Genomic DNA, 15,663 nt, shown 5'->3' on the forward strand with positions numbered 1-15,663 from the left:
ACTTGTGAGAAAAGTAAACCAGGTTTATAAGACGATGGTAAGACAAACTGTAAAAGGTTTGTTAACAAATAAAAATAAACACAATCTGGATGTTAACGGCAGCGCTTCAGTCGTCATTGCTGACTTTCACTGACTGATTTTATTATCCTTCAGATTGTGCAACGTTACTGTTACAGCAGTCCTGATAATCGGGATCTGTAACTCAGATCTAGTCAAATAAGCAGAGGAAAAAATTATGACATTTGTATAAATATAGTAATACTCTGCAAAAAAAAACCCCACCTAAACATAATAAAATGTATTTTAAAATAAGAATAAATAATAACTAAAAAACTATGAGGAATAAATCATTTTAATGTATGAAGCGTGTTTTCACACATATTTTATGCAAAAGCTGGCATGTATAAAATTGAATGCACGTGAAAGTTTGTATAAATATACGCAAACTTTTTATCTGCCATGAAAATGTGCGCCAGCCACGCAAACGTTTTTGTGGAAAATAACAAACTACAAAGCGCCAAAATTCGCCTAAATACATTAAAACCAGCCATCATTGGATCCGGGCGTGTTAAACCAGGGAGCGTACCAAAACATGCGGGATGCTGGCCCTCGAGGCTTTGGGCATCCCTGTTCTAAATAAAATGTGTAGTTATTATTGTTACGAGCTCCTGAAAAACAAGGACTATTGCCTTAGTTACTGGGACATGTGGTGGAAGTATTCTGGGCATATAAACTAATTTACAAATGTATTTATGGGTGGCGACAAGGCGGACCAGTGGCTGCACACTATTTCTGGCAAATTAGGATGTAGAAAGGAAAGATGAGCAGCCATTTTCATGCGCCCGCTTTTATGCATGTGAATTGTTTTGTACGCGGTTTTTTGTTTGTCCTTGCGCCAATTTTTAGTGTGAAAGTTGCGCACTCTTTCATACATGAAGACAGCCATGGCCATTAGAGAAGTCTCCAAACTTCAACTGAATATGTGAACTGTTCTCTTTCTATGCTCTTAAATTTTCAGGTGTTTTTTTTTAATGTTTTTTGTTTGGTGACATCTCTCTTAAATGATGAAAGTTTTTCATTTACTTCAATGAAGTTAATTCGTCTTTTTCTCTGTTTTCTTCTCCAGATTCCCTGCAGTGTAACGTTTATAACCAGGAGAGGAGATCCACTCTGGACCAGGAGGAGTCAGAACCTCTGCAGGTGAAACAAGAACAAGAAGAGCCAGAAGATCAGCAGATAAAATTAGAGAAGGAGGATCTAGAATATCAGCAGATAAAATTAGAGAAGGAGGATCTAGAATATCTGCAGATAAAAGTGGATGAAAAAGAAGGTTACAACAGTCAGGGTGATGAACAGCTTGAGCTAAAACAGGAGACTGATACCAGAATGATGGTTCCTGTTTATGAACAAACAGACCACACTGAATCGGAACCAAAGAAGAACCAAGTCATCTTCCACGAAGCTGCTGAAACTGAGAACCAAAATCAGGAAAGAAGAAAACCTTTCTCATGTGTCATTTGTGAAAAGCGTTTTGCTTTCAGAGCTGCTTTTGAGGCTCACATGAGAACTCATACGGGTGAAAAGCCATTTTCATGTATGACTTGTGGTAGAAGTTTTAGTCAAAAACAGGTTTTAACTAAGCACATGACGATTCACACAGGTGAAAAGCCTTTCATGTGTGTGATCTGTGAAAAGCGATTTACTTTCAAATCTGCTTTCAACGCTCATTTGAGAACTCATACGGAGGAAAAGCCTTTTTCATGTGATACCTGTGGACAATCTTTTAGCCAAAAACACGTTTTAACTAATCACATGATGATTCACACAGGTGAAAAGCCATTTTCATGTGTGAACTGTGGAAAATGTTTTGCTTTCAAATCTGCTTTCAATGTTCATGTGAGAACTCACACAGGAGAAAAGTCTTTTTCATGTGTCACCTGTGGGAAAAGTTTTAGTTGCAAACAATATTTAACTCAGCACATGACGATTCACTCAGGTGAAAAGCCGTTTTTATGTGTGACCTGTGGCAAGTGTTTTACTCAAAAACGCCATTTAACACTTCACATGACGATTCACACAGGTGAAAAGCTGTTTTCATGTGTGACCTGTGGAAAGTGTTTTGCTTTCAAATCTTCTTTTGATGCTCATATGAGAACTCACACTGGGGAAAAGCTCTTTTTAATGCGTGACGTGTGGGAAATGTTTCAGGCAAAAACGTGTTTTACTTAAGCATGTTGTAATTCACACAAGTAAGAGGCCTTTTTGGTGTCTGATTTGTTTGGTTTGAATGAAAAATGTCATTTAACTGTTCACATGAGAAATCACTCAGGTAATAATTAATCTAGAGCACAAAAACATCCAAAAAAGAAATTGTAATGAAGAGGCCTAATTTGTCATTTTATTTCTGACCATAACATAGCTGTTATGGGTGACATGAATGCAGACATCTCAGATAAAAACTCGCTGTTTGCTAAACACCTGATTCATTTTTGTACAGAATCTAATCTAATATTGTCAAGTAAAGAACTTTTGCCAACTGATATCTACACTTATATAAGTGAAGCCTGACATACTACGTCTTGGTTGGACCTTTGTATCACTACAGCAGATGCTCATGCTGCTTTGGTATACCTTAATATCTTATACAATATGTCCACTGTTGATCACATCCCCTTTGAGGTGCCAATTAGGTCAGATTAGACTGATTTGATTGTAGATTTTTGGCAACACCACTACAGCAAGTTATTCACCTGTGTACAGAGTGAACCGTTCCAAGTTGACACGGTTAATACTGTAGAAACTATCAAAACACACGAGGTCTATCAAGCAATTAAAGAACTGTCTGTAAATAAATCTACAGGAATGGATCTTATGTCAGCTGAACATCTGAAATTTGCAAGTTCAAGGGTCGTCCCTCTTCTTGCCTTGTGTTGCACTGGTTTTATTATTCATGATTTTATTCCTGATACCTTGATGAATGTTCTTCTACTTCCAATGATTATAAACAAAGCTGGTAAAATCGGCAGCTCTGATAACTACAGACCTATCGCCCTAGCTAGTGCCTAAGTCTTTTAACTAATTCTTTTGCCAAAATTTGTAAAGATTATGTCTACAGACAATCAATTTGGGTTCAAGTCCAAATATGGCACTGATATGTGTATATATGGCCTAAAAAAATTACTGACTAACTATACCAGTAAAACATCTACAGTTTTTCTGTGTTTTTTAGACGCCACTAAGGCTTTTGATCGTGTAAAAAATAGAAAACTATTTTTAAAATTGTGCCTAGCTAGTGTGCCCAAATATACAGTAAGATGTCTGTCCTACTGGTATGCTAATCAAACTATGCAGGTGAAATGGGACAACTGTGTGTCTGCATCCTTTGGTGTCGGCAATGGAGTCAGACAAGGAAGCATTTTATCTCCTATATTGTTTAAATTTTTATATGAATGACCTCTCTAAGCCAGTCTTCAAAGATTGAAGGTGGGTTATAATGATGCATTAAGACTATTGTTAAATAAGCCCAGATGGACCAGTGCCAGTGAACTGTTTGTATCACTTTGATGGCTGTTTTAAGAAAGCTTATGTATAATTTTAGTTGTCGTGTAAACAAGTCTAATAAGAATGATCATACTGTTGACGAGCGTTAAATATAGTGCAGTAAAATACTCATCTGTACTCTGGAGACATTGGTATGACTGCCTCCTGGATGGGTAGTAGCCATTTTTTATGTACTTGTTATTCTTTTATCTTTTTTTTGTCTTTTATTTTGTTTTCTTTTTTTTATGTAATTTGGACTTTGAGTCTGTAATAAAATCTATCTATAGTCTTCAACTTATTGAGTAAAATCTGCTAAATTTGTGTGGGCAGGATTTAAGTGGGTTGGCTGCTTTAGCTGTAGTGAAACCACAGACTACTTCTGTTTAAAATCCAGAATTTTTTTTTCCACAAGATAACATAAAGTTCAGCTTTAAACATGAGGGGGATGATTAAGACGATGCTTAAAATAATTCTGTCGAGCATAAAGTGGCGATTGTTTGTCAAACCAAATAACTTATAAAAGTTCAGTCAACAAGCCACTGTGGTGATTTTCACAAATCAGAAAAAAGTTTCACAAATCCCAAAGATGGATTAAAATATTCTGCTACTAGTTGAGAATAATTTAGTTTAGGTTTGAAGATATGTGTTGTAGATTTGGAATTAGAAACGTTCTACTTTGACAGAGATAAACCCCCCCCAAAAAAACAACAAAGTCTTGAAGTTTCACAAATCAGAAACATAGTTTTAAATATTCTGCTTTTAGTTTAAAATAATCCAGTCTAGGTGTTGTAGTTTTGGAATTGGAGACATTCTAGTGTGATCCAGATGCAAAAAAGTGGTAAAATCGCCCTTTACTGAAGTTTCACAAGTCAAAACAAGGTTTCACAAATCACAAGCATGGTTCTAAATATTCTGCTATTATTTGAGAATAATCAATCTAGGTTTGAAGAATCTATGTGTTGTAGTTTTGGAATTAGAGCAAATCTCACCTGTCCTCCTGAATTAAAGAAAAAAGACTATTTCACTTAACAATATATAGTTATGCATTTATATTTGTAGATAATCTCCATCTGTAAATGGCTTACCATGCTTGATTATTTCCTGAGTAGCCACGAAACTGGCACATGTAGCGGAATTTGCATCTGAATCCACTTCTTGAAGTGACTCCTGCTCGCTTCAGCCTGCATCAGCTCCGAAACGGCCTTTTTTCTCTCCTCTCCCTCGGGATATTTTTTAGCAAAGACAGAGTGTTTGTTCTCGAAATGTCTTTCAACATTTGACTTCTTGTTGTTTGCCAGTCTTTCGCCACATATTAAGCAGACTGATGAGTTTCATCAGCGGTGAAAGCAAAATGATCTGTCCACGTAGCATTAAATGTTCTGCCATCTTCAGATTGTTTCCTTTTCTTGGATTTATTCATGATGTATCTTCCAGGCAAGGATCAAAAAGTCAATAAATATCAGTAAAAATAAAATAAAAAATGCGGTCTGCCAGACATGTGGGGTTCGCCAGGAATGCCTGTCGCGCATAGGCAGACATGACGTATATTTTGGGTGCTAAAAATGTCCAAAACTTTTGTTTTAATGTTACAAGTTTACCGTAATCTTCAGATTTAGAAATTTATTTTAAAATGATTTTAATTTATAATTTTTTAATGATTTAATTTTAATAAAATATTCTATTTCCCAAAGTCACTGGGAGCCACAACAGAAGGATGAAAGAGCCACACGTGGCTCCGGAGCCATTGGTTGCCGACCCCCGCTCTATGTCAAGCTGTTATAAAACAACAGAGTGTCTCCTGCGCCCAGTTTTCTCTTGGAGAAAATTTGATCAATTGTATTGAGTCCTTTCCGTTAGGGAGTTTGAGTCCTCAGCTGGGCTGCGAGTCTCAGCAAGACTCACATCCAACTTGCGTCTCTGTCCAGTGTTCGCTAGTTTGCCCAAGTCCGTCACAAATTTGTCGATAAGCCGGTTATTTGCAAGCTCCAAACCGCAGAAATCCTGTTGTCATGAATAAATCCTGCGTGAATCCTGCCGGTTGTGTCCCTGCAGGACAAGAGGGCTCTTCTGTGCCCAGTCTTCTCGTCGAGAAAATTTGATCAATTGTATTGAGAGACCGGTTGTCCAGATCCATAATTTGTAGATTTGGAGGATGTGCAAAGAACGGCTCCAAACACGTAGAAAAAGACAGGAGAAAAACAGAACAAGAAATTGGCAAACAAGCCAGATACTCAGGACCCTCTGAAAATTACAGTGCAAAGAATCCTTCATCACATAAAGAACATTATGGACAACCATGAGCATCCTCTATATCAAGCTGTTGTAAAACAACAGAGTGTCTTCTGTCAGAGGCTTCTATAGAGTTGAAGTAATACAGATTGCTGCTGGAGAAGCTGAAGTAATATAGCTTCTGTATTACTTCAACAGAAGTTGAAGTGAAATTATGAGACATTTTTGTTCGAGCTGCGTCTTTAAAATGATGTTCAAAATAGCAGGCATACAAAATAAAATTCACATAAAAATTTGACATGTCAACATGCTTCCCTGTCAACAGCCATGAGCATCTACAACACATTTTTAGCAAAACATGAGTTACAACATTTAATTCCCTATTGGGATAATAAACTGTTTTAAATTAATTGAATTATAGTAGTAAATTAAAACAAAGCAAATGTGGTAAGTTGACTTAAAGACAATGAAATCATGAAGCAATGATTTAAGTTGTAGTTTTAGGAACCAACAATACCTCGAAAAAACCATGGTGACCAGGTGATGTTTTTTGTGAGAGTTTGTTCAGCCAAAATTCAGTTTAGACAAGTGATAAAAAATGTTAACAGGAGTAGCTGAGCGCTGTCGACCGTGGACAAGAAGTAGGAGGACTGTAGCACTACTTTGAATTTTGGTCTTTAGTAAATCATTCTTTGTTTTTCTGTGTTTTCTTGCCCAGATTGCCTGCAACATAATTTTTATGAGGAGCAGATATGTAACCAGGAGAGGAGCTTCACTCTGGACAAGGACGAGTTAGAACCTCTGCAGGTGAAACAAGATCAGGAATGGCCTGAAAATCTGCAGATAAAAGAAGAGCAGGAGGTTCGAGAGCATCAGCAGATGAAAGTGGATGAGAAAGACGATTACAACAGTCAGGGTCATAAGCAGCTTGAGATAAAACAAGAGACAGATACCTGCATGGTGGTTCCTATTTCCGAGACAACATACCACACTGAATCAGAACCAAATAAGAAACAAGACATCTTCCAGGAAGCTGCTGATTCTGAGGACCAAAATCAGGAAAGAAGAAAACCTTTCTCATGTGCCATATGTAAAAAACGTTTCACTTTCAAATCTGCTTTTGAGCCTCACATGAGAACTCACACTGGTGAAAAGCCGTTTTCATGTGTGAACTGTGGAAAAAGTTTTTGTCACAAGGTCAGTTTAACGGTGCACATGAGGATTCACACTGTTGAAAAGCAGTAGAAGTATTTTCCACACATGTCCTATGTTGAGGTTCACTATGGAATTGTTCTGGTTATAAACTAGAATAAATGACTGGAGGGGTTTCATGTCTATAAACCTTAAAATTTTTGTATTTGTTAAATGTGATCATTTGGATACTTGGAGATGTGCCACCATGACACATTTTCCTGTGGAGATGCTTTGTCTATTTTTTTTTTTTTTGCATATTCTGTATCAAAAAACAATAATGATAAACTGTATGTTAGTATATTAACATACTGTTTATGTCAAACTGCATGTTATGTGTGTACAACATGAAGAGCAGAGGGCTCAGCACACAGCCCTGAGGAGTGCCAGTACTGATGCTGATAGATGAAGAGGCTTGGGGGCCCACTGACTATTTCATGCATTAACAGAGTTTGACCGGACATGGACTCCCTTCCAGAACATTCTCACAAGATTGGACTTGAGCGATTGATTTGTATTCTTCTACCCTGTACAGAGAAAGAGTGGGTGGGTGGATATTATTTACTTTAATACATTTATAATCAAAAATACAATATGTTGTAAATGTTCATTAATGGTTGTGCATTCTCAAAATGATCTTTAAACAAAAAAACATCTTTGATAGGTTTGACTTTCAAGTAAAATGAGATTTTAACTGATACTGTTATTTGTTTCAAATTATATTAACCAGTCTAATTCTTCCTATGTAAAAGCATTATGAATAATAATTTAAAAAAAGCTTTTTTACTTTATAGAAAATGTAATAAAGTATGGTTGATTATTATTGTCTCCTATTATTTGGTGTGTCTTTTGTCTTAGTTGTATTTTTCTCTTTTCTGCTTCAGCTGTCTTCTATTATTACTATGAAAAGATTTTATGTTTTTCAGAGACAAGTGTATGAGAAATCTTTAGATGTGATCATCATGTAATCCATACAATAATGCAATGACTTGAAAGCTGACAGTCATACAACTCCACAGAAGAGGAGAAATAGGGAGAAGAAGAGGAGGACGGCACATGGTCTGTTGTGTTGAATGTCCGAGTTTCTCTAGAAATATCTTCAGTCCAGGTTAAATGAGTTTATCTACATATGGAAGCCCGTTTCCGCCACTCTGTAAAAAAAAAAAAAAATTATCTCATTATAATGAGATACTATCTCACTATAATGAGAAAATTATTACTATCATTATTTTAAAATAATGAGATCTCATTATAATGAGATACTGAGATATCAGCGGGTGGTACCAGGTGGTATCTCACCTCTTATACAGAGTTGACCACACAGCCTATGGCTGAGTTCCTTGAACATACAAGAATAGAAAAAGACAAGAAGTTCAGGCAGTTTCTGACAAATAGGTCACAGATGGAACACCTGCAGCCTTGAGGCGTCGACACCTTAACCACAATAATTTGCCGATTCTCTCAACTTAATTGTAATAATATTTTGGTCTTTCCTGCTGAGCTGTTTTCTCTTAAATTTTACTGTCTTTTTACATTGAAATGGTTTATGTGTATTTAGATAGATCTAAGTTATACTAACGTCTTAGAAACTAATTAAATGTAATGTTTCATTTAAAAGTTGTGAGTTTTTCTTTAGCATGTTTACCGCCTTATGTTTCATCCCAGTAGATGGTCCTTGGCCAAGACACGTCACCCGCTCCTATTATCCAGAAGGGGGCGGTAATGCAACAATGTGAATGCCGACAGTCATAAAATCCCAAAGAAGAAGAATAGGAGGAAGAACAACAAGATGGCGCAAATAAGAAGTTGTTGAGCTGTTGAGAGTTTTGTCTAAACGAGTTTCTCAATGATCAGTTAATCCTGCTGAAGAAACATCGACAGACTTTTAAGAAATCATCGTCAAATCCGAGGAAGAGATGGATGATCATCGCAGACTGCTGGATTTCTCCCGGAGGCCCCAGATAATCTTACACCGAATAGGTAGGAACCACCAGCGTTTGGATGCAGGTTAAGGTCTAAATGTATGAAGCTTTGTGTATGAGGATCATTTTAGCAACTGTTCCCCTCCTGTATGAATGTTTTGATATCAGATAAATGAACGCAAACATCACAACTACGCTGTGAGAATGGCTTATTGATTTAGAGAGAAAAAATCACATTTTTTTATGGCTTTCCTCCTTTAATTTGTAATAAATAAATTGTAGTAGCGACTGTTTGTCAAAGCAAATATGTTAGAAAAGCCCAATCAACAAACCACTGCTGCATTCAGGTGATGCTTCGTACGTAGGAAAAAGAAGTTTAATGTCCAAAAAAACATGAAGATTGTTTCAATGTTGTTTTTTCCGTTAGCAAATAATAAAGATCAAATTTTCCATAGTTTCCTCTCCTGCTCTGGTGAAAACCCAGTGCATGCTGGTCTTGTACCAGTCTCTATACTTACATAAAATGGACGCTCTGTTAGGATTTTGTTTCATTTTGTGTTTTTTCTGTTTAACAATTATGTCCTAGTTCACTGTAGTTTAGTTGGTTATTCTAGTTTCATTATTTAATGTTACTTATTGTGGTTGGATCTCTCGTTCTTGTTTTCCTTGTGACAGTCCACAACTAGTGTTTCCAGTTGTGTTTATTTCTTAGTTATTACTCTTCAAGTTATTCTTCAGTATTTCCTGTTCCCCTGTGTTCTTCTCCTCACTCATTTTCAGCAATTAGCCACATTTTAAGCAACAAGGCAATACAAAGTGCTTTACAGGAATTTAAAAGGAAATACAAACAAAATTACAAACCAAAAGAAAGAGCAAATGAAGAAAAACCTAAAAATGTTGATCCAAAGTAAATAAGCCAGATACTCCTATTAAGGGTTGGCAGATTAGTATAAGTAAGTAAGTATGTATGCGCTGGTCTAATTAATTTTCTGGTTTGCAAGAATAGGACTCTAAAAAGTAGTTGCAAAGGTAGTTTTTCTGGATTCCAAGTTTGTTCAATTTCCTTTTCTGGGTTAAAAGTGAGTACTCCACAGTTTCTGACAAAATAACATAAAAAGAGAGAAGGACACATTAGGGCACATGGCAACATTCAGACAAAACAAAGACATGAGTGAAGGCGGTGACATCACAGGGCCATGAAACTACGTTGCTCAGCCTCCCGGCAGAAGTCAGATCAGATGTTATCTAAGAATGTCCTTGGGAGCGCTCAGCTCCACAGCTGCATGGATAACAGGAGGGGGTGAGGTGGGAAGCAGCTTTATGTTTACATATCTTCAAGGAGATTGGAAATATGCAGCCCTTCCAAGGCAACACGGGAAAAGCCCATTCAGATATAGAATGTCTTAGGTCAGGCAACGTCTTCAAGATCGATTCCATTCCTTTAGGGAGTTTAAGTCCTCAGCTGGGCTGCGAGTCTCAGCAAGACTCACATCCAACTTGCGTCTGTCCACACCAATAGTCTGAGTGTTCACTAGTTTGGTCAAGTCCGTCATTAATTTGTGGATAAGCCAGTTATTTGCAAGCTCCAAACAGCAGAAATCCTGTTATCATGAATAAATCCAGGGTGTATCCCTCTGGTTGTGTCCAGAGGGAGACAGAGAGCCAGATAAAGGACCAACACTGAGGGAATAGAAGGAGGATGTTCAGACCATCTCTTCCATTGATCGAAATTGGCTAACAAGCCAGATACTCTGGACCCTCTGAAAATTACAGTGCAAAGAATTCTTCATCACATAAAGAACATTATGGACAACCATGAGTATCCTCTATATCAAGCTGTTATAAAACAACAGAGTGTCTCCTGCGCCCAGTTTTCTCTTGGAGAAAATTTGATCAACTAAGGCCTCCAAATGTGGGGCTTGCTACCGCCCTGTACCACCACAGTACGTCCCACATTCAGATTTTTAATATGGCCCAAAATGAAATGAGTTTGATGCCCTTGCGTTAGAATGTCTTAGTGAAAGTTCACAAGGTCAGTGTTACTTCACAGTTGTAAACAAGCACTCTGGTTCTCGGTGAAGCCTTACACTTTATACTCCTTCCCACCTTGCTCCTTTCCTGACGACATCCGTGCGACTGTTGAGCAGAGCACTTCCAAGGACTTGCTCTTAGATAATCAATCAATCAATCAAATTTTATTTGTATAGCACATTACAGCAGCAAGACATTTCAAAGTGCTTTACATCATTACAAACACAGAATCACAATGCAATATAGAATCAATCATTAAGTCAAGTTACATCAATAAATTTGTAATTGATTACATTTCAAATGCAATTCTAAACAGGTGGGTTTTCAGTTGAGATTTAAAAGAAGTCAGTGTTTCAGCTGCTTTACAGTTTTCTGGAAGTTTGTTCCAAATTTGTGGTGCATAGATGCTGAAAGCTGCTTCTCCTCGTTTGGTTCTGGTTCTGGGGATGCAGAGCAGACCAGAACCAGAAGACCTGAGACGTCTGGAAGGTTGATACAACAACAGCAGATCTTTAATGTATTGTGGTGCTAAGCCGTTCAGTGATTTATAAACTAACAACAGTATTTTAAAGTCTATTCTTTGAGCTACAGGGAGCCAGTGGAGGGACTTTAAAACTGGTGTTATGTGCTCTATCTTCCTGGTTTTAGTGAGAACGCGAGCAGCAGCATTCTGGATCAACTGCAGCTGTTTGATTGATTTGTTGGACAGACCTGTGAAGACGCTGTCGCAATAATCAATACGACTGAAGATGAATGCATGGATGAGTTTCTCTAGATTTTGCTGAGACATTAGTCCTTTAATCCTGGAAATGTTCTTCAGGTGATAGAAGGCCGACTTTGTAACTGTCTTTATGTGGCTCTGGAGGTTCAGGTCAGAGTCCATCACTACTCCCAGATAACACCATCATATCAGAGACGTTTGCCTGGGAGAGCTGGCTGTACAGGGTTCACAGACTAATTGCATTCACACTCCAAATCAACATATAAACACACTTCTTGATTGTCACTGTCTTTCATTCGCTCCATGTTTAAGCCTTATCTTGCTATATGTGCCAGATCCTTCCCAATGTTGTCATTTCGTCCTACTTACTCTTATTCTTGTTAGTTAGAACAAACCAGAGAGCCAGAGAAACTCCTATTAGTTTATAAATTCTAGAGCACTTATTCTTATTATCCAGCAACCCACCAGAGGAACATTTTGTTTTATTATTCACTCAACCCAGAACAGGAATCAAACCATTTAGTTAGAACTATCAAGAGATCCAGAGAAACGTCTATAAGTTTATAAATTCCAGAGTATTTTTGTTTTTCTTTTGCTTTTGTTGTTGTTGTTTTGTCTGTATTTCCTCTAATTCATGCAAAGCACATTGAAATACCTTGTTGCTGAAAATGTGCTATATAAATAAAATGACCTTACCTTACTTTTATGTTGATCTTAAACATAAATTTCCAGAGAAATATATTTATGTATGTGGTCAGAATGCGACAAAATATGGAAAAGTTCAAGGGGTATGAATACTTCTCAAGCCAGGGTAGACACAATGCAGTGCACGACTAGTGAAATAGTCAGCATGAAATAGTGATAGTAATAATAGTAGTTGTAAAATATAATAATAACTTGAAAAAAACTTTACAATAATAAAATGTTCTCTTAAATAATAACAATAATGCCTACAATACATAATTTCATAACAAATAAAAAAATGTAGTGGCTCACAGGTCATATCTGCACATTTGCAGTTAATAGTCCCCTCACTGTTGCCAATTGAGTGACTTTCTTGCCGTATTTAGCAACATTTCAAATAAAAAATGTATCGGTCAAAATAGGAATCGGCAGGTCAGACTTTTTAAAATCTGTAATCAGCAATCAGTCAGAATAGTGCAATCGGGGAACAATAGTTTATCTGGTGATTTCACTACTAAATGAAGTTCCTTTCTCATTTACTTTAATGAAGTAAACCATTCTTTGTTTTTCTGTGTTTTCTTGCCCAGATTGCCTGCAACATAACGTTTCTGAGGAGCAGATATGTAACCAGGAGCGGAGCTTCACTCTGGACAAGGACGAGTTAGAACCTCTGCAGGTGAAACAAGAACAGGAATGGCCTGAAAATCTGCAGATAAAAGAAGAGTAGGAGGTTCTAGAGCATCAGCAGATAAAAGTGGATGAGAAAGAAGATTACAACAGTCAGGGTGATAAGCAGCTTGAGCTAAAACGAGAGACAGATACCAGCATGGTGGTTCCTATTTCCGAGACAACATACCACACTGAATCAGAAGCAAACAAGAAACAAGACATCTTCCAGGAAGCTGCTGATTCTGAGGACCAAAATCAGGAAAGAAGAAAGCCTTTCTCATGTGCCATATGTAAAAAACGTTTCACTTTCAAATCTGCTTTTGAGCCTCACATGAGAACTCACTCTGGTGAAAAGCCATTTTCATGTGTGAACTGTGGAAAAAGTTTTCGTCGAAAACCGCATTTAACTCAGCACATGATGATTCACACTGGTGAAAAGCCGTTTTCATGTGTGAACTGTGGAAAAAGTTTTAGTCGAAAATCGGAGTTAACTCGGCACATGATGATTCACACTGGTGAAAAGCCATTTTCATGTGTGAACTGTGGAAAAAGTTTTAGACAAAAACAGGCGTTAACTCAGCACATGATGATTCACACTGTTGAAAAGCCGTTTTCATGTGTGAACTGTGGAAAAAGTTTTAGTCAAAAATCGGAGTTAACTCGGCACATGATGATTCACACTGGTGAAATGCCATTTTCATGTGTGAACTGTGGAAAAAGTTTTAGACAAAAACATGCGTTAACTCAGCACATGATGATTCACACTGGTGAAAAGCCGTTTTCATGTGTGAACTGTGGAAAAAGTTTTCGTCGAAAACGGGAGTTAACTCAGCACATGATGATTCACACTGGTGAAAAGCCATTTTCATGTGTGAACTGTGGAAAATATTTTAGTCGAAAACGGGAGGTAACTCAGCACATGATGATTCACACTGGTGAAAAGCCGTTTTCATGTGTGAACTGTGGAAAAAGTTTTGGTCAAAAACGGGAGGTAACTGAGCACATGATGATTCACACTGGTGAAAAGCCGTTTTCATGTGTGAACTGTGGAAAAAGTTTTCGTCGAAAACCGCATTTAACTCAGCACATGATGATTCACACTGGTGAAAAGCCGTTTTCATGTGTGAACTGTGGAAAAAGTTTTTGTCAAAAACGGGAGGTAACTGAGCACATGATGATTCACACTGGTGAAAAGCCGTTTTCATGTGTGAACTGTGGAAAAAGTTTTCGTCAAACACCGAATTTAACTCGGCACATGATGATTCACACTGGTGAAAAGCCGTTTTCATGTGTGAACTGTGGAAAAAGTTTTCGTCGAAAACTGCATTTAACTGAGCACATGATGATTCACACAGGTGAAAAGCCGTTTTCATGTGTTAACTGTGGAAAAAGTTTTCCTCTAAAACAGGATTTAACTAAGCACATGATGATTCACACTGGTGAAAAGCCATTTTCATGTGTGAACTGTGGAAAAAGTTTTCGTCAAAAACCGCATTTAACTCGGCACATGATGATTCACACAGGTGAAAAGCCGTTTTCATGTGTTAACTGTGGAAAAAGTTTTCCTCTAAAACAGGATTTAACTAAGCACATGATGATTCACACTGGTGAAAAGCCATTTTCATGTGTGAACTGTGGAAAAAGTTTTAGACAAAAACAGACTTTAACTCAGCACATGATGATTCACACTGGTGAAAAGCCGTTTTCATGTGTGAACTGTGGAAAACGTTTTAGTCGACAACGGGAGTTAACTCGGCACATGATGATTCACACTGGTGAAAAGCCGTTTTCATGTGTGAACTGTGGAAAAAGTTTTCGTTCCAAAGTTAATTTAACTCAGCACTTGAGGCGTCACATAGGTGAAAAGCTGTAGAAGTATTTTCCATACATGTCCTATGTTGAGGTTCACTATGGAATTGTTCTGGTTATAAACTAGAATAAATGACTGGAGGAGTTTCATGTCTATAAACCTTAAAAGTTTTGTATTTGTTAAATGTTCACATTTGGATACTTGGAGATGTGCCACCATGACAGATTTTCCTGTGGAGATGCTTTGTTTATTTTGGGTTTTTTTTGCATATTCTGTATCAAAAAACAATAATGATAAACTGTATGTTATTGTATTAACATACTGTTTATGTCAAACTGCATGTTGTGTGTGTACAACATGAAGAGCAGTTTGCTCAGCACACAGCCCTGAGGAGTGCCAGTACTGATGCTGATAGATGAAGAGGCTTGGGGGCCCACTGACTATTTCATGCATTAACTGAGTTTGACCAGACATGGACTCCCTTCCAGAACATTCTCACATGATTGGACTTGAGGGATTGATTTGTATTCTTCTACCCTGTACAGAGAAAGAGTGGGTGGGTGGATATTATTTACTTTATTACATTTATAATCAAAAATACAATGTGCTGTAAATGTTCATTAATGGTTGTGCATTCTCAAAATGATCTTTAAACAAAAAAACATCTTTGATAGGTTTGACTTTCAAGTAAAATGAGATTTTAACTGATACTGTTATTTGTTTCAAATTATATTAACCAGTCTATTTCTACCTATGTAAAAGCATTATGAATAATAATTAAAAAAAAACTTTTTTTCTTTATAGAAAATGTAATAAAGTATGGTTGATTATTGTTGTCTCCTATTATTTGGTGTGTCTTTTGTCTT

The 15,663-nt window shown here is 37.2% G+C and overlaps 2 protein-coding genes across 2 annotated transcripts in view; both read left to right on the plus strand.

Annotated features, from left to right (window-relative positions):
• Window positions 1-6,367: 6,367 nt before the first annotated feature.
• LOC116731638 (zinc finger protein OZF-like) overlaps window positions 6,368-15,663 on the plus strand; it is a 46,528-nt gene continuing 37,232 nt past the window's right edge. The window contains exons 1-2 of the mRNA XM_032581453.1: window positions 6,368-6,410; window positions 6,488-6,952. Of these exons, the coding sequence (XP_032437344.1) occupies window positions 6,368-6,410; window positions 6,488-6,952 (508 nt within the window). The remainder of the gene's footprint in view (window positions 6,411-6,487; window positions 6,953-15,663) is intronic.
• On the plus strand, window positions 8,703-14,404 carry LOC116730910 (gastrula zinc finger protein XlCGF57.1-like; the record flags this gene model as incomplete). The annotated part of the gene is made up of 2 exons (XM_032580476.1): window positions 8,703-8,940; window positions 12,906-14,404. A coding segment is annotated over exon 2 (1,260 nt), but the record flags the coding sequence as incomplete, so codon positions are not given.

The sequence above is a fragment of the Xiphophorus hellerii genome, chromosome 13, assembly GCF_003331165.1.
Source record: "Xiphophorus hellerii strain 12219 chromosome 13, Xiphophorus_hellerii-4.1, whole genome shotgun sequence".
Taxonomy (NCBI): Eukaryota; Metazoa; Chordata; class Actinopteri; order Cyprinodontiformes; family Poeciliidae; genus Xiphophorus; species Xiphophorus hellerii.